Raw genomic sequence first — 16,110 nt, forward strand, 5'->3', positions numbered from 1 at the left:
ATCCGGGCCGGGCCGGGCTGCCGCCGCTTTTCCGGGAACCGGGAATTTTATCCCGTTCTCCGGAGCCCCACGTGGGGCCGGTGGCGCCCCTCACTCACGTCACTGGGGCCGGAAGTGTTCCCTCGCTTCCCGGAAGTGGCGGCCGGAAGCACGTGGGTCGCGGCCATGGCGGACACGGACCCGGCCGCCGCCGCCGCCCCCGTGCGCTTCAAGAGCAAGTGAGGCACCGGCGGGACCGGGCTGGGGCTGCGAGGGCGAGCGAGGGGCCGGACCGGGCCGGGCCGGGCCGGGCCGCGCGACCGGAGCCCCCGGGCCGCCGTCGCTCCGCTTTAACGGGGCCTCTCCGCGCGTCTTTTTCCCTTCTAGCTACGCTGTGACGCGAAAGATCGAGCCGTTCTACAAAGGAGGGCGAATCCAGGTAATCCCGGCTCTGGAGGGACATTTGGGGATGTCGCGCCTCCTGGCTCTAACGTTCCTGTTCCCGATCCCTTTTCTCCAGATAAGCCGGGATGGGAAGTTCATGTTCTGCCCCTGTGGGAGCAAAGTCAACGTCATCGATGTGGAAACGGGAGCTCCCCTGCACAGCCTGCAGCAGGTGACGGGAATCGGCCTCTCCTCAGCGTGTCCCGGCGCTCCCGGAGGGTTTTCTCACTGTGGATATAAAGCTCCCAGGAGTGAGGAGTGTAGGGAGGGTGGGAACGGACCCAAACACAGATTTTGGGTGGTCCCCGAGCTGTGCTCGGTGTCAGCAGAGCCATGTGGAGAAAGGAGCTCTGAGATCTCTCCAGGGATGGTTTAACTGTGGGATTTCCCTTCTGTTTTCCCAGGATGAGGAAGAGGATGTCACAGCATTCGTGCTCAGCCCTGATGATGAGGTGGGTTTGTGCTCGGGGCTGTGAGCAGCCTGGGACAGGCTGGGCCAGGAATGGGGGGAATTTTGGGATGTGCAGGGCCAGGACTTGGACTCGATGATCCTCGTGAATGTCCCCCCAGCTGGGGACATTCCACAGTTCTATTCCACGCCCCGTGTGCTTCCCGAGATCCCCCTGGAGCCTCCTCAGGCCCTGCCCAGGGGCCCAGCAGCTCCCTGTGCTGTGTGGGGCTGGCAGAAAGCCACGCTCAGGCAGTGGCTCCATGGGTAACTGTCCCTGTCCCTGTCCCCAGGTGCTGGTGACAGGGAGCCGGGCGCTGCTGCTGCGCCGGTGGCACTGGAGGGAGCCCAGCTGTGAGCGCACCTGGCGAGCCGTGCACACCGCGCCCGTGGCCACCATGGCCTTCGACCCCACGGCCACCCTGCTGGCCACAGGTACCTCTGGAACCACCCCAGGGGCATTTCCTGCTCCTCCCTCCCGAGGGCAGGGGCAGGAGAGGTTCAGGACCCCAGTTTGGGGATCTGCTGCACTTCCCACGGCTCTCTCCTCCAGAGTTCATTCCCAGATCTCCTTCTCTTCCCAGGGGGCTGCGACAGCACCATTAAAATCTGGGATATGATCAAGCACTACTGCACACACAACCTGAAGGGATCCTCTGGAGTGGTTCAGTAAGCACGAGTCCTGTCTGTCAGTCCCTGCCTGTGCTGGGATGCTGGGATTGATGTGGAATTCTTGAGTTAATGGAGCATGAAGGTCCATTCCAAGCAGGTTCTGGGCTCTTCCTGGGTTTTGAGAGCAGAGTTATGGCTGAATCTGCCCAGAGAGGAAATAGTTTGGTCAAGAATTTTCATGGAATCACAAAATTGTTGGGCAGGGACAGCTCCCGCTAGCCCAGGATGCTCAGAGCCCATCAAACCTGTCCTGCTGTGGGATGTGCTTTATTTAAAGGCTGAGTGGTTTATTCCTGTCCTGTTCCTCTCCTCCTGCCCAGCCTGGTCGAGTTCCACCCCGACATCTCCCGCCTGCAGCTCTTCTCCTCCTCCATGGATTACAAGATCCGCATCTGGGACCTGAGTTCCAGCAAATGTGTGGCAGTGCTGGACGGGCACTTCAGTGCTGTCACCTCGCTGGCCTTTGCAGATGGGAACACCCTCCTGAGGTACCTCCTGGCAGGGCTTTCAGCTCCATCCCTTCACCTCCTGCAGGACTGGGGCATCCTGGAGGCTCTGGGCAGGTTCTGCTGTGAGGGGAAGGGGTGATGGAAGTGCTCAGTGGGTGTCAGCCCTGGAATCAGGGAATGGGTTGGGTTGGAAGGACCTTAAAGCCCATCCAGTGCCACCCCTGCTGTGGCAGGGACACCTCCCACTGTCCCAGGCTGCTCCCAGCCCTGTCCAACCTGCCACAGGAATATCCTGTGCTGGCACAGGGAATGCTGCTGCTCTCTCTCCCATGGCCTCTCCAGAGAGGTGTTGAACTCCCACGGTGCCAGATTTGCACCCAGACCCAAGTTTAGCACTAAAACCGAGCTTTTCATTTGCAGCTCTGGCCGTGACAAGATCTGCATGGTCTGGGACCTGGAGACCAGGCAGAGCAAACGAACTGTCCCTGTCTATGAGGTGAAACTGCTTTTTACTTCTTCCTTAGAGATCCTCTGTAGTTTCTAGGCCATGGTCTCCCTCTTTTGGGTGTGTACGTTGTGAATTGAGGTTTCCCTCCCTTCCCAGGGGTTTTCAGCTCTGGTTCTGTGCCTCTCTGACTCTTGCAGACTGTGGAAGCTGCTGTGTTGTTGCCTGAAGAGGGAGATTTCTCTCAGCTGGGTGTGAAGAAACAAGGGCTGCACTTTGTCACAGCTGGCAGCAAAGGTGAGTGTCACATTTGGAGCCTGAAGGGTGGCACTTGAGTCACTTCACTGCTGTCACTCCTGGCCTGTGTCCTCTCCATGTGGCAGGAGCCTTGTGTGGAGAGCAGAGCCTGCTCCTGAGTTCCTTGGGCAGGAGGGGATGAGCAGGATGGAACAGGCACAGTCTGATCCATTTAATACTCAAACACATTTTCAAACTCCATGAGTTTGATTTGCACTGAAGAAGCAAAACTTTGATGTTTTTCCAGCTGGATCCTGCCCAGTCTTGCCTTGGAGCTGCGTGGCTTTTCCCAGAGTGGTTTGGATGACATTCCTTGGACAGCCACTGTGTAAAGCAGTGGCTCTGCCATGACTTCTCCTGTTTTTCCAGGCATCCTGAGGGTGTGGGACGTGGCCACAGCTGCCTGTGTGCACACCCAGGCCGTGCCCTTCGCGCTGCGGGAGGAGCCGAGCGAGCGCAGCCTCTCCCAGTGCCAGTTTGTTCCTGCCAGGAATGAGATCCTCACCGTGTCCCTGGAGCACAACATCATCTTCTATGATGCTCAGAGCCTCCAGCTCAGGAAGCAGGTGACAACCCTCAGCCTCCCTTTCCCTTTATCCGTGCTCCAGGGTCGGCTCTGCTTCTGGAAGAGCTTTGCCCAGGGCTGCCCTTGGCTCCAGCCTGTTCTGGAATTGTTCCGTGGTGCCAGAGAATTCCACTGGTTTGGGGGAATGTTGCCCAGAGGCCAGCACAGGAATGAGAAAGCAGAATAGCCAGAAATGCCTCCTGTGTGTAGAAATTACACCCAGTATGAAATGAACACCAGTCATTGCCACCTCCTTCTTCAGCTGCCTTTTCCCTCTTGGTCTGTTTCCATCTGCAGCTCGCAGGATACAACGAGGAGGTTCTGGATGTGAAGTTCCTGGGCCCTGGTGACTCTCACATCGTTGTGGCCACCAACAGCCCCCAGCTGAAAGTGTTTGAGCTGGCAACGTCCCACTGCCAGATCCTGTACGGCCACACAGGTGTGTGACAGCGTGGGGACACGTGGGCAGCTCTTCCTCTATCCAGCTTCTCCTGGAGCTCTGGTGGAGAGGAGTCCTTGAGCTCTTGGTGCAGCAGCATCCCAGCAGGGTTGGGAGTTGTGTGGAGAGAGGATGTGTCCCTTTGTCCCTGGCAGTGAGATCAGTTTAAACTGGAGCTGGAGGTGTGGGTATGTGACAGGCTCAGTCCACAAGGACCAGGCTGTTGTGTCCCACACCTGTCCCATGGCTCATTAACTGGGCTCATTAAGAACTGGGCTCATTAACTCACCCCTTTCTGTTGTCCCATCTCAGCACTGCTCTGCACCCACCAGCTTTTATTTCTTCTGTTTAGAAACAATCCTGGCTTTGGATGTCTTCAGGAAAGGCCTGATGTTTGTCACTGGTGCCAAGGTGTGTCACTGCTCTCCATTTAATGAAACTCTTCATTCCTACAGATCTTGTGGGCAAAATTATATTTTTGGAACTCCAGAAAGGGCTTTTTGTTCATAGAATCCCTATCTAATGCATGATTCAAATCCAAGGTTCTCCCACTAGCCCTTTTTAATGTTGTCCCTGGGAAAATTGGTTGTATTTTATTGGCCTGAAGGAGATCTTCCCTTCTCTAAATATCCTGGTCTGGTGGTAGAGTTCAGAAAAGTTGTTAGTGTGTGATTGATGGGGGAAAAGGTGCCAAGAGCCCTGATAGACCCAAAAATAAGGCTCTGATACAACCAGAAACAAACCTCCATGCTGGAACCCTGGAGTGGGGGCTGACCTTGTCCCCTGCCGTGACAAAGATGAAGGTTCAAGCTGGAACATCAGGGACCAGATGATGACCCAGGGCTCAGGGGTGTGATAACAGCACAGGGAACTGCTGATTTCCCAGCAAACTCAGGCATTTCTGTCCTTTCCCCCCTCCAGGACAGAAGCATCCGTGTGTGGCGCATGGGCAGGGCTGGCAGGGTGACCTGTGTGGCCCAGGGCCTGGGCCATGCCCACGGCGTGGGTGCTGTCACCTGCTCCAGGTAACACAGCCTGGGGAAGGGAGGGAGGGAGGGAGGGAGGGAGATGTTCTGGTGGCTGCTGTCCCCCTCCCAGCTGTGCTGCTTCTCATCCCTGCTCCCAGCTTCTCGTGGTGCCCCAGTGTGGAGGGATGGTGGAATGGTTTGGGTTGGAAGGGGCTTTAAATCTCATCCAGTGCTACCTCCTTCCACCCCTCCCACTGTCCAGCCTGGCCTTGGATTCTCCCAGGGGTGGGGGAGTCACTCTGAAATGAAAGAGCATGGAAAGCCATGGAACCACTTTTCACATCCCAGCAGTGGCTGAGTGTGGAGATCCCAGTCAGGGAGGAGGAACCACTGAATTGTTTCCCCTGCACTTGATGGTTTCGTTCCTTTCAGGCTGAAGGAAAACTTCGTAGTGACCAGCAGCCAGGACTGCACCATCAAGATCTGGAACATTCCAGAATCCCTCACTTCCAAAGCAAAAGCAGCCTTGATCTCCAGTCCAGAGCCCCTCCATGCCAGGGTGACCGAGAGGGGCCATGACAAGGTACAGCTCCACCTGATTTTAGTGCTCCAGTCTCCCTCCCGTGCTGCAGCCTCTGTTCCCACAGCCAGAGCCGAGGCCTGAGCCTCTTTCCCCTCCTCTTGTGGCTTCCCCAGGACATCAACAGCGTGGCAGTGTCCCCCAATGACAAACTGCTGGCCACGGGCTCGCAGGACCGGCTGGCCAAGCTGTGGTCCTGCTCCGACTGCTCCCTGCTGGGGGTTTTCTCTGGGCACAAACGTGGGATCTGGTGTGTGCAGTTCTCCCCTGTGGATCAGGTCTTGGCCACCTCCTCGGCTGATGGGACCCTGAAGCTTTGGGGACTTCGGGACTTCAGCTGTCTGAAGGTGATGAGAACTTTGCCTCTTGCCCTGGGCAAAACCTTGGGGCTCCTTAAGGATCCTTCCAAAACTTGGAGCTTATTTCTTGGGGCTTTATGAGTAAATTGGATCCTTTTGGGTCTCTCCAGAGGCCTGCCACTGCTGAGCCTCCTTTCTGTTTTGCAGACCTTTGAAGGCCACGATGCCTCGGTGCTGAAGATCATCTTTGTGAGCCGAGGGGCTCAGCTGCTCAGCAGGTTTGTGCCTGCCCAGGGGTCTGGGGAGATTCCAGAATTAAGGGAATATCTGAACTCATCATCAGCACCAAGAGGGAACAGTCCTGTGTCCAAAGAATCTTTGGAAAGATCTGTAGGAAGATGCCATGTTTAGGCCAGGGTTTCTGTAGAGGTTGTGGCCATGTGGCTGCTGTGGCATTGCTGGTTTGGGACAAACACAGTAGGCAAAGCTAAGGGTGCATCTTGTCCTCCACATTTTTGGTTAACTCTACTCCTGTTTGGAAGGAATTGGCATGGGACAAGTTCATCTGATATTTGAGGTGGGACAGAGCAAGAATGAATCTGTCCAGTGATTCTTTCTGTTGTGTTCCTCTTCCAAAAGTGGATCTGATGGTCTCTTAAAACTGTGGACAATTAAAACAAACGAGTGTGTGAAAACATTGGATGGTCATGAAGATAAAATCTGGGGCCTTCACTCCAACAAGAAGGATGACACGGTGGTGACAGCCTCCAGTGACTCCTGCATCACCCTGTGGCAGGTACAGCACGGGGCTTGGTTCTCCCTGGGTTAATAATCAGGGTAATTGGAGAGCTCAGGCTCTCAGTGCTTTGTTTTCCACGTGTTCTCCTTTTCTGCCTTTTGAAATTGGTTCAGCAAGGCTGATCTTGGTGTTTGGGGGTATTTTTTATCCATCCTGTATTTCCCCAGAGCAGCAGAAGAGTCCCAGCAGTGGAGCTTTGGAGGGAAGTTGGGAATTGCTGGATTTAACATTTAAATTACTTGACCCCGAGATTTTGCTGCAGAAATTGGTCTCCACATCACTTGATGGCTAAATCAAAACCCTTCTGTGTTAAAGCAGGATTTGATAAAGTTTTATCCTGTTTTGTTTTGTTTTGTTTTTTAATAGGATGTGACTGAAATTGAGGAGAAAGAAGCACAGGCTAAACAGGAGGAACAGATTATGAAGTGAGTTGATTTTGTGAAAGATGCAGTGAAAGGCAAGCTGTGCAGTGGAACTGTCCCCACCTGGAGCCATCCAGCTCCACCTGATCCCAGTGCAGTGAGGGAATTGAGGTGTTTATTGACAAGCACCACAGATTTCTTTACTGTTACTGCCAAATCTGTTGCTTTTTTGTGTGGTTTTTGTTTACTCCACCACCCAAAGATTGGTCTCACTCTTGTTCCTGATTTGTTTTCCAGAGAGCAAGAGCTTTCTAACCTTCTCCATGAGAAGAGGTACCTCAAAGCTCTGGGCCTGGCCATTTCCCTGGACCGGCCACACACGGTGTTGACCGTGGTCAAGGGTGAGTCCAGAGCGAGCTCTGAAGGCATTTCCTGCCCTCTGTCCTTTCCAGGACACATTTTCCAGCTAGTTCAAGGCTACAAAGTCCAATAATTAGTCCAAAAGTCTCAGTTTTCTGCTCTCATTTCTCCCTCCAGCCATCCTCAAGGAGCCTGAGGGGAGGAGGCACCTGGAAGAGAACATCGTTCGGCTCCGCAAGGATCAGAAAGGTTTGTTGCAGGATTGAAGTGCTGAAAGCTTTCAGGTCAGAGGCTTATTGTGTCACCTGAAATTAGAATCCTACACTCCTGGAATGGTTTGGGTAGGGAGGTTGTCCAGTTCCACCCTCTGCCATGGGCAGGGACACCTTGCACTGGGCCAGGAGCTGCCTTGGGCAGTGCCAGGGGTGGGGAGGCTCAGTCCCGGTGTGGGAGCTGAGGCTCTGTGAGAAGCCAGGGCTGTTTTGGGGTGTGTGCCAGCCTGGCCAGGCTTCCTTCCCCCACAGAGGCAGTGCTGGCCTTCCTGGTGACGTGGAACACCAACTCCCGAAACTGCCACGAGGCCCAGGCCGTCATGGAGACGCTCCTGAAGCACGAGGCACCCGACAGCCTCCTGCAGTTCTCGGGAATTAAATCCGCCGTGGAGTCCCTGCTGCCCTACACGGGTGAGGCTCTGTGGGGACAGGAGGTGCTGGCTTGGGTCAGGGATCATGGAATGCTTTGGGGTGGAAGGGGCACGTCAGTTAATCCACCCCTTCCACCATCCCAGGCTGCTCCAAGCCCCGTCCATCCTGCCCTTGGGCACATCCAGAGAGTCAGGGACAGCCACAGCTTCTCTGGGAATCTGTGCCAGGGCAGGGCACCCTCACAGGGAACAATTCTTTCCTGATATCCCACCTAGCCCTGCCCTCTGGCAGTGGGAGCCATTCCCTGTGTCCTGTCTGTCCATCCCTTGTCCCCAGTCCCTCTCCAGCTCTCCTGGAGCTCTTTTGGGCCCTGGGAGTCTCCCTGGAGTGTTCCCTTCTCTGGGCTGGGCATTCCCAGCTCTCCCATCCTGGCTCCACAGCTGAAGGCCGGGCTCTGCTGCCTCCCCTGTGACTCTGAGCTGTTCCCTCCCTGCAGAGCGACACTTCCAGAGGCTGAGCCGGCTGCTCCAGGCTTCCACCTTCATCGAGTTCATGTGGCACAACATGAGGCTGGCAGCTGTGGCCCAGCAGGACCAGGGGACTCTGTGACCCCCCCTTCCCATCAATTTCTCTTTCCAAAGAGCCCACCAGGATGGCAGCTCGAGTTTTAGTTCCTGTATTTTATAATAAATGTTTTAATTTGTAAACCAAGTCCAGCATCCAGTCTCCTCAGGGATGAAGGAAGGGAAAAGGCCCTTTCTTTGGCCAAGCTGGGGTTTGTTTTGTCACAGCCTGAATTTTCAGGCTCCCAGCAGTTAGTTTGGGATAAAAAGGCAGAATCCCACCAAGCAGTTGGGATTTAAAGGATTCATGGAGCCAGGATCTGGCTTGGGCAAAGCAGCCTGGAACAAGGAAGAGATCTCACCCCAAATTTAGCAGCTGGGAGAGAAGCACAATTTAAATTCCCCAAATAGCAAATTTTTAAAGCATAAAACAAGCAGGCTTCAGAGATATTTACATTTATTGTATTTCATAGACACAAATGGATAAAATTCAAACAACACAAACACCTCACACTAATGCTGGCTGGGGGTGTCAGGGATGTTCTTTGTCCCCTCCCCAGGGACACTAATGGCAGCTGGGGGTGTCAGGGATGTTCTTTGTCCCCACCCCAGGGACACCAGTGCCAGCTGGGGGTGTCAGGGCTGTCCTTTGTCCCCTCCCCAGGGACACCAATGCCAGCTGGGGGTGTTAGGGCTGTCCCCTATCCCCATCCCAGGGACACTAATGGCAGCTGGGGGTGTCAGGGATGTCCTTTGTCCCCACCCCAGGGACACTAATGGCAGCTGGGGGTGTCAGGGATGTCCTTTGTTCCCATCCCAGGGACACTAATGGCAGCTGGGGGTGTCAGGGATGTTCTTTGTCCCCTCCCCAGGGACACTAATGGCAGCTGGGGGTGTCAGGGCTGTCCTTTGTCCCCTCCCCAGGGACACTAATGGCAGCTGGGGGTGTCAGGGATGTTCTTTGTCCCCATCCCAGGGACACTAATGGCAGCTGGGGGTGTCAGGGCTGTCCCCTCCCCAGGGACACTAATGGCAGCTGGGGGTGTCAGGGCTGTCCCCTCCCCAGGGACACCAGTGCCAGCTGGGGGTGTCAGGGCTGTCCCCTGTGCCCATCCCAGGGACACTAATGGCAGCTGGGGGTGTCAGGGCTGTCCTTTGTCCCCTCCCCAGGGACACTAATGGCAGCTGGGGGTGTCAGGGATGTCCTTTGTCCCCATCCCAGGGACACTAATGGCAGCTGGGGGTGTCAGGGATGTTCTTTGTCCCCTCCCCAGGGACACTAATGGCAGCTGGGGGTGTCAGGGATGTCCTTTGTCCCCACCCCAGGGACACCAGTGCCAGCTGGGGGTGTCAGGGCTGCCCGGGGAGCCGATTGCTGCACGGCGCGCTTGGTGACGGTGCTGCAGCGCTGCAGGATCTCGTGGGCCGAGGGACGGGCTGGCACCTTGGGGACACCCATGGCCAGCTCAGGCTCAGTGAGGGATGAGCTGAGCTCGGCTGTGGGGGACTCCACGAAGCCGGAGTCGTTCCTGTCCCTGGCTCTGAGGCGCGGGGATTTGCTGCCGAGCGTGGCCGGGCCGTGGCTCGGGGCAGGAGAGCTCCTGGCCTGCTCCACCTCGGGCAGCGACCGTGACAAGTCGGGTTTCCAGGCCAGCCGGGTGTCCCCATCACTGCTGCTCGCTGAGCTCAGGGAGGAACTGTCCAAATCCAGCTCTGGGGTGGAGCTGGCCCTGGGCAGAGAGCGGGATCTGCCTCTCGGGGAGCCGCAGCGCTGCTCGCGGGCCGGGCCGGGCCGGGGCCCCGCTGCTCCCTGCAGGGTCACCGTGGTGGCCTTGGGGCCACAGCTCAGGATGGTCTGGAGCTTGTGGTGAGGGTTCTGGTAGGGCCGCAGGAACAGCGAGGGCATGTAGCCAGTGCAGCCATTGTACCTGAGGGCAGGGATGGAAAGAACACTGAGCAAAGCCTGCCAGCTGAGGGGAGGGAGCACTTGGGGAAGCGGTACATGCTGTACAGGGGGTGTGAGGAGGGGGAAAGCGTCCCCAGGTGAGAACATCCAGCTCAGGGGCTCCTGTGAGTCCCACAGAGGGAGGAACAGCAAGGAACCAGGACTTTGGGAAAGATCCTCACCGGATCAGCCACCAGCCGTTGTGGGATCTCCTGAGCACCTCCACGACCACCCCCTGGTTCAGCGAGAGCTCGTCTGCATTCTGAGCCTCGTAGGACTGCACCACAAAGTACAGGCTGCCTGCAGAGAGAGGGAGAGGTTGGATTTGCCTTGTGGAGAAAATGCTCTGATCCCTGTGAGAGACCAGCCCAGCTGCAGGGCAGCTGTCCCTGAGAGTGACTGGTTTGCTCAGGGATCCTAATCTGATCCATGGAAGATGGATATAAAGAAGAAGTTTTTGACAAAAAGGCTGGGCAGGCCCTGGAAGAGGTTGCCCAGAGAAGCTGTGGCTGCCCCTGGATCCATGGAAGTGTCCACAAGTGGACGGGGCTTGGAGCAGCCTGGGACAGTGGAAGGTGTTGGGGTTGGAACTGGAAGGGCTTTAAGCTCTCTGCCAACCCAAACCATGATTCCATGACCCACCAGAAGAGCCAACCAGAAGAGTCAGAGGTCCAGGCAGGGTCTCCAGGCAGTGGTAAAGTGGTGGGGTTTTGCAGAATTCATGTTTTGAAGGAGGAACAGGCTTACCCTCCTCGTCTGAGCTGAAGTCATTCTGGATGTCCTCACAGGCATCGAGCTCTTCCAGGTACGAGGCTGGGAACCAAGCTATCTGCTTGTCTGCATTTTCCACCAGCCACCAGCCTACAAAGAGGAAAAACACCCAGATTTTGACAGCCTGCAAGTCAAGACATGACAATAATCCCTGGGCAGGGGACACAAGAGACAGGAGGGACATTCACTGTCCCCCAGGTAAGCACACGTGCAAACACCTGAACACCTGACACTACCTCAGCATTTGCCTAGCTATGAATCCATCTGCCCATCCACCCCTGACACCAAATCCTCTCAAACCTACCAGTCATGTCCTGGATTAGCACTTCCACAATCTCCTTCTGAGCCACTCTGAAGGGTTTGTTCTTCGTGTCTTTGGTTTCAAAGGCCTCGATGCAGCGGTAGCTCTGCGATGCCTGAGGGAGGGTGATGGAGAGGGGCTGGGGGTTCTTCTCTCTTCTGAATACTGATGGCATGATCACAACACTGAAAAGTAAAGGTGCATGTCAAAAATTCATGTGAAAGGTTGAGTTTAGTACTGATTTTGGTAAAATCATTTCTGCAGTAGGCTGAGAAAAGCTTCAGGCATCAGAAACAAAATGAAGCTGGATTGAAGCATCCAGCTGAACTGGCCTGAAGTGGAACTGGTGTTTCCCTTCTCTCCACATCCCATAGCATTGCTGTTTCATGAACAAACAAAAAAATGCAACTCATATTTCATACCTGTTTTCAGGGAAGGAGGGATCGAGGTCTTGAGTCTGTGCCTTGAAAAACTGATTCACCTCTTCACCCCGGGAGATTTTCACATCTGTTTTCAGCAGCTCCTGGGAATACGTTTCCAGCAGTTTCAGGATCTCCAGGCACCTGTTCAGCTTCCCACCCTTTCTCTGCTGCATAGTTATACCTTCAAAATAACAAGAACACAGTTGGGATAGGACAGCAATGGATCTGGATCCCTGGGAGCAGAATTTTTTCCCCAAACACGGGGCTGCCCTCACCCACCACCCTTCCTGCCCAAGCCCAAATTGTACAAAGTCACTGTCCTTGCCTCCCTGTCATTTTTAGCAGCTGTTGATACGATTTTTTAACATCTAAAATTTCTCCTTTTTTTCCCCCATGTAAAGTTTCAAGAAGCTCTAAGTCAGTATTTGAAGAGTAGCATTAATTTGCCAAGTGCAGCTATTTTTAAAAAAGCCTTTCTGGGTCATTTTAAGTCTGTACTAGACCCAAACACGCTGATGTGACCCAGTGGAGCCATGGCAGGAGCAGGACTGAGCCCCAGATCTGTTGTAGAGGAAGGTCAGACTTGGAGGCTTCAGTCTGTGTCATGGCTCACGACTGTCCCTGATCACTGTCATTTGTTGGTCCATCAGAGATTTGTCCTTACCTTTAAACCTGGGTAAACTCCTCAGTGACCCACTCTCAGTGGGGAATTTTCTCTTCAGCTCTTTCTAAAAGCAAGGAGAAGGACAGAACAGTGATTCCTCACAGGCCATGGCTGGGCTCCTTCCCATCCCCAGGACGGGAATTGTGGAATCTGAGGAATTGAAAAGACACTTACATGGAATTTCTTAAAGTCTTCAAACGTCCTGTAGATGAGAATGTTGTTCTGATCTGACCAGGACACAAACATCATGTAGTTCTGGGAGAAGAAAAGGGAAAAGAAAAGCAGTTTAATCACAATGTTCAATTTTGGAGGCTTTCAGGCAATCAGCATTTGCTGTGGTTTAGTTGAAGCTTTTAATGTCACATTAAAAAATTAAATATTAAACCTACAAGAATATTTCCTTAATTTCATAAGCCCAAATGGATAGTCACTGCTGAAACCAGGAGAATTTTATGGTGCTGTGACAGAAAGAAAGCAAAACACAAGATATTGGAGCCCATTAAAAAACAAGTCCCCTTGTCCTAGACCCCTCGGCTCCAATCCCAATACTAGGGGAATAATCAAACATATCCCTAGAAGAATAACTCCAAATCCTTTAGCCTCCCAATCTGTAAATTATATTTAAGGAAGAAAACAAAGCCAAAACAAAAGAATAAAAAAATAAAGTACCTTCTGTTTTCTGCACTGCATGAAGCCGACAGCTTTGACATCCACGGGGTACCTATTGCAGCTCATCTTCCCCAGCGCTGCTCGTCCTTGGCAGGGAGCCCGAGGGATGTGAGAGGGAAGGATGAGAGCTGCAGGGAGCAGAGATGCAGCTCCAGCCCTGCCTGCCGAGGTTAAATACCCTGGAGCAGGAGGCAGGGCAGAGATGTTCCCGAGCTTCCTCCTCCGCCCATCCACCGGGCAGAAATTCCGTGATTTAGCAAACTACCGCGTGCCTTTTACCTTTCCCCCCGCTTTTAACATGCAAATGCTGCCGGCTGCAGGCGGGACACAGGGAGGAAAAACACATTATTTTATCACATCCTTAGCAAGCAGTGCCGGGAAGGGAGGGAAGGGAGCCGGGGATGTTTGGTTAGAGGAGGTCACAGGGGCAGCAGCACCTGCCCCGAGATATTTCCGGGACACACGTGAGGATTTTATGGCTGTATTGCTCGGGCTGAGCTCACTCTGGTCCCAAAAGCTGATTTAGAACACGAGCTGTAAAACACAGATAAAAACAGGCATCATTTAACGTGAGTAATATTTGCCGCAAATATTTTTTTTCCTGTTTTGTCCCTCCTGCCGAGTTACTTTAAATAGAGTTCTGAGCATTTTATCAATATCTCCACGGAGATGCCGATGTTATGAACAGACATCCCCAGGATGTAACTAAAAGACTGAAAGCTCCTCAGGTGCAAATATGTGATGGGAATTCAGCTCTGGCTGCTCTGCCCTGCATCCATCCAGGTGTCCACACCCTCCCAGGGCAGCTCCACTGCCCAGAGGCACAGCAGGAGAGACAATTCCAGCCTTGGACAGCCTGGCCTCTCCCTGAACCTCTGAACCCTGTGATCAAACAGCCTCCTCTTTGATAAAGCTTCAATTGAACCATTGTGGCCATAATTATCTTTATCATTATCATTATTGGAAGCCAAACTGAGAGGCTCAGCCGTGCCTCCCTTTCATTCCCCAGCTACACCTGGTGTCTCAAACCCTCAGCAACAGCTACAGGGGATTTTTCATCCATCAAACCCTCCACCCCAGAACTAGAACAGGAAGCCAAAGCAGATTCCTTCTGGAAAATACAGTTGGGAAGGTCTTGGCTTGTGTTCCACGGGCACAGGAGGCTGCTCCCACACAGCAGGGTGGCAGTTTCTGGGGACAAAGAAAGAGAGTTTATTGCAGTTGGGTTTATTGATGCTGGGTATCTGGCCTGTATTAAAGTTATCCAAAGAGCATTTTGGTTTGGTGTGGATTTTGGAGAGAAAATCTCTCCAACAGCATCTCCAAGGCATTTCCTGGCTCAGGAAGCCACACAGGAGCTGCCCTGTGGAAAAGGGATGTGGAGCAGCTCCCTGCCCTCCACAGCCCTGGAATCAGACCCTCCATCCCTCTGTTACAAAGGCTCCAGCCAGAGCACATGCTGGTAAATCTCCCCAGATCAAAAACTGAGGATTTTATGGAGTGAGAGGAAATCACTTCATCCAGCAGATTTATTTAGAAAGTCACAGTCTCTCAGGTGCCAAAACCCTTTGCTGACTCCATGTCCTCAAACCTGCACTCCTTGGCTTCTCCCTGGCAGCCAAGCCAGGGCCAAGCTCACCCTCACGTGGCTCTGAAGTGGCTCTTGGAAATATCTGGGACCAAGATTCCCAGTGAAGCACTGGGCTTGGTTTCCTATCTCAGAGCAAACACAAACCACAACGTATTTCAAAGAATGTAAAAGTTGGAACATGTTTATTCTGATTGGGAAAAGCCAAAGACAAGGAAAGCCTTGGAGGTGCTGCAGGACAAGGAGATGGCTGGGGAGGCTCAGAGAGCACCATCTGTAGATGCCATAAAAAACAGAAGAGTAGGAAACAGCCTTGGTCAAAAGCTTTGCTGCGTTTCATCATTCTTAGGGAGTTCAAGCAGAAAAGGGGTGTGGAAAACATCTAATGGAATGTTACAACAGGAAGGTGAAGCTACACAGGGGTTTACAAGTCAGCCGAGGCAAAAGGAGCAGCCATGCAGTTTGGAGAGCTGATCTTCTGGAAAAGATCAGACTGACTGGGAGAGCTGATCTTCTGGAAAAGATCAGACTGACTGGGAGATTGCTGGTGATAGTAGTGTTGTATAAAACCAAATATGGGCAAAACTGCTCAAAACTCAAGAATTGGTTATTGAGAAAATGTTTTGTGGAAGTGAAGGTTACTGTGACACAGAACTGAGGGGCAGGGAGGGAGGGGAAAAGCCTGGCACTCCTCTGAGACACCAGCACCTCTGGAGTCACCTGGAGGGCTCAGTCCCAGCTCTGCAGCTGCCACAGCAGCATCGGTGCCCTGGCAGTGCCGAGTGTGATGTCACTAAACTGCTCCAGAATGGCCTCAGGAGCCACATCACGTCTGCAGTGACACCACTGATCAAAGCAGGAGACTGGGCCAGACGGCCTTGGATGGACACAGTGCTCCTCAAAGCTCCCCACAGCTCCAGGGCTGCTCCTGTTGGGAAGGATGGGGAACCCACCAGTAGAGGCCATAATTCCACTTCTGTGCTGGATGCATTTGAACTCATAAAAAACAAGACAAATATTGTTTTTCTGACATGATCAACTTTACTTTGTGTCTTCTGCAGCTTCCGTGTCATCCTGGCATAAATCAGTGCCTCCTCGTGGGTAATAATTAATGGCAGGACAGGAGGGGTCTGCCCAGAAAAAGTGAGCCTCAGCAAGAACTGCTGGACACTGCTGTTTCATCATCAATATTTATTTACACAGCTCTCAGGGCAGCAGTTAATTTTCCTTTAGTTGTTTTACAAGGTACCAAAGAGATCATAAATTAACAGGCAATAATAATAATAGGAGTGCAAACCCAGCTTTGCCAAGATGCAGAAAACACGGGATTTTTCCATAATGACTCCCATAATTTTGCAGTCTGCTCCAAGAGAGCCTCCTGCACCCCACCAAGGTGGAGCTCTGCTACTCGAGGAGCATCACTCCAGCCATAAACAG

General features: G+C 53.4%; 2 protein-coding genes across 2 annotated transcripts; one reads left to right on the forward strand and one right to left on the reverse strand.

The window, feature by feature from the left end:
* Positions 1 to 147: 147 nt before the first annotated feature.
* TBL3 (transducin beta like 3) lies at positions 148 to 8,461 on the forward strand. The gene is made up of 22 exons (XM_058849773.1): positions 148 to 218; positions 367 to 418; positions 500 to 595; positions 828 to 875; positions 1,165 to 1,306; positions 1,456 to 1,540; positions 1,864 to 2,031; positions 2,413 to 2,488; positions 2,638 to 2,734; positions 3,104 to 3,300; positions 3,597 to 3,738; positions 4,091 to 4,149; positions 4,660 to 4,763; positions 5,139 to 5,289; positions 5,403 to 5,633; positions 5,793 to 5,863; positions 6,225 to 6,381; positions 6,751 to 6,809; positions 7,044 to 7,147; positions 7,284 to 7,355; positions 7,631 to 7,789; positions 8,247 to 8,461. The coding sequence occupies exons 1-22, from the start codon at positions 166 to 168 to the stop codon at positions 8,357 to 8,359; spliced, it is 2,436 nt and encodes an 811-aa protein (XP_058705756.1). The 5' UTR covers positions 148 to 165; the 3' UTR covers positions 8,360 to 8,461.
* A 1,129-nt stretch (positions 8,462 to 9,590) lies between these two features.
* NOXO1 (NADPH oxidase organizer 1) lies at positions 9,591 to 13,288 on the reverse strand. Its single transcript, XM_058849784.1, has 8 exons — positions 13,086 to 13,288; positions 12,591 to 12,671; positions 12,417 to 12,480; positions 11,753 to 11,933; positions 11,334 to 11,515; positions 11,006 to 11,119; positions 10,441 to 10,558; positions 9,591 to 10,241 (listed from the first exon to the last, which is right to left on the reverse strand). Exons 1-8 carry the CDS (start codon positions 13,149 to 13,151, stop codon positions 9,593 to 9,595), a joined length of 1,455 nt encoding a protein of 484 aa, XP_058705767.1. The 5' UTR covers positions 13,152 to 13,288; the 3' UTR covers positions 9,591 to 9,592.
* Positions 13,289 to 16,110: the final 2,822 nt, after the last annotated feature.

This window comes from Poecile atricapillus, chromosome 14 (genome assembly GCF_030490865.1).
Source record: "Poecile atricapillus isolate bPoeAtr1 chromosome 14, bPoeAtr1.hap1, whole genome shotgun sequence".
Taxonomy (NCBI): domain Eukaryota; kingdom Metazoa; phylum Chordata; class Aves; order Passeriformes; family Paridae; genus Poecile; species Poecile atricapillus.

What these genes read in the sequence shown, in the direction of transcription:
- TBL3 (XM_058849773.1), top strand. Translation starts at nt 166, where the DNA reads ATGGCGGACACGGACCCGGCCGCCGCCGCCGCCCCCGTGCGCTTCAAG. An exon ending in TGTCACAGCTGGCAGCAAAG is followed by an intron (nt 2,735 to 3,103) that starts GTGAGTGTCACA and finishes CTGTTTTTCCAG; the next exon opens with GCATCCTGAGGGTGTGGGAC. An exon ending in GTCCCTGCTGCCCTACACGG is followed by an intron (nt 7,790 to 8,246) that starts GTGAGGCTCTGT and finishes CCCTCCCTGCAG; the next exon opens with AGCGACACTTCCAGAGGCTG.
- NOXO1 (XM_058849784.1), bottom strand. Translation starts at nt 13,151, where the DNA reads ATGAGCTGCAATAGGTACCCCGTGGATGTCAAAGCTGTCGGCTTCATG. An exon ending in AAGACTTTAAGAAATTCCAT is followed by an intron (nt 12,481 to 12,590) that starts GTAAGTGTCTTT and finishes CCTTGCTTTTAG; the next exon opens with AAAGAGCTGAAGAGAAAATT. An exon ending in CTTCAGCTCAGACGAGGAGG is followed by an intron (nt 10,559 to 11,005) that starts GTAAGCCTGTTC and finishes CTCTCTCTGCAG; the next exon opens with GCAGCCTGTACTTTGTGGTG.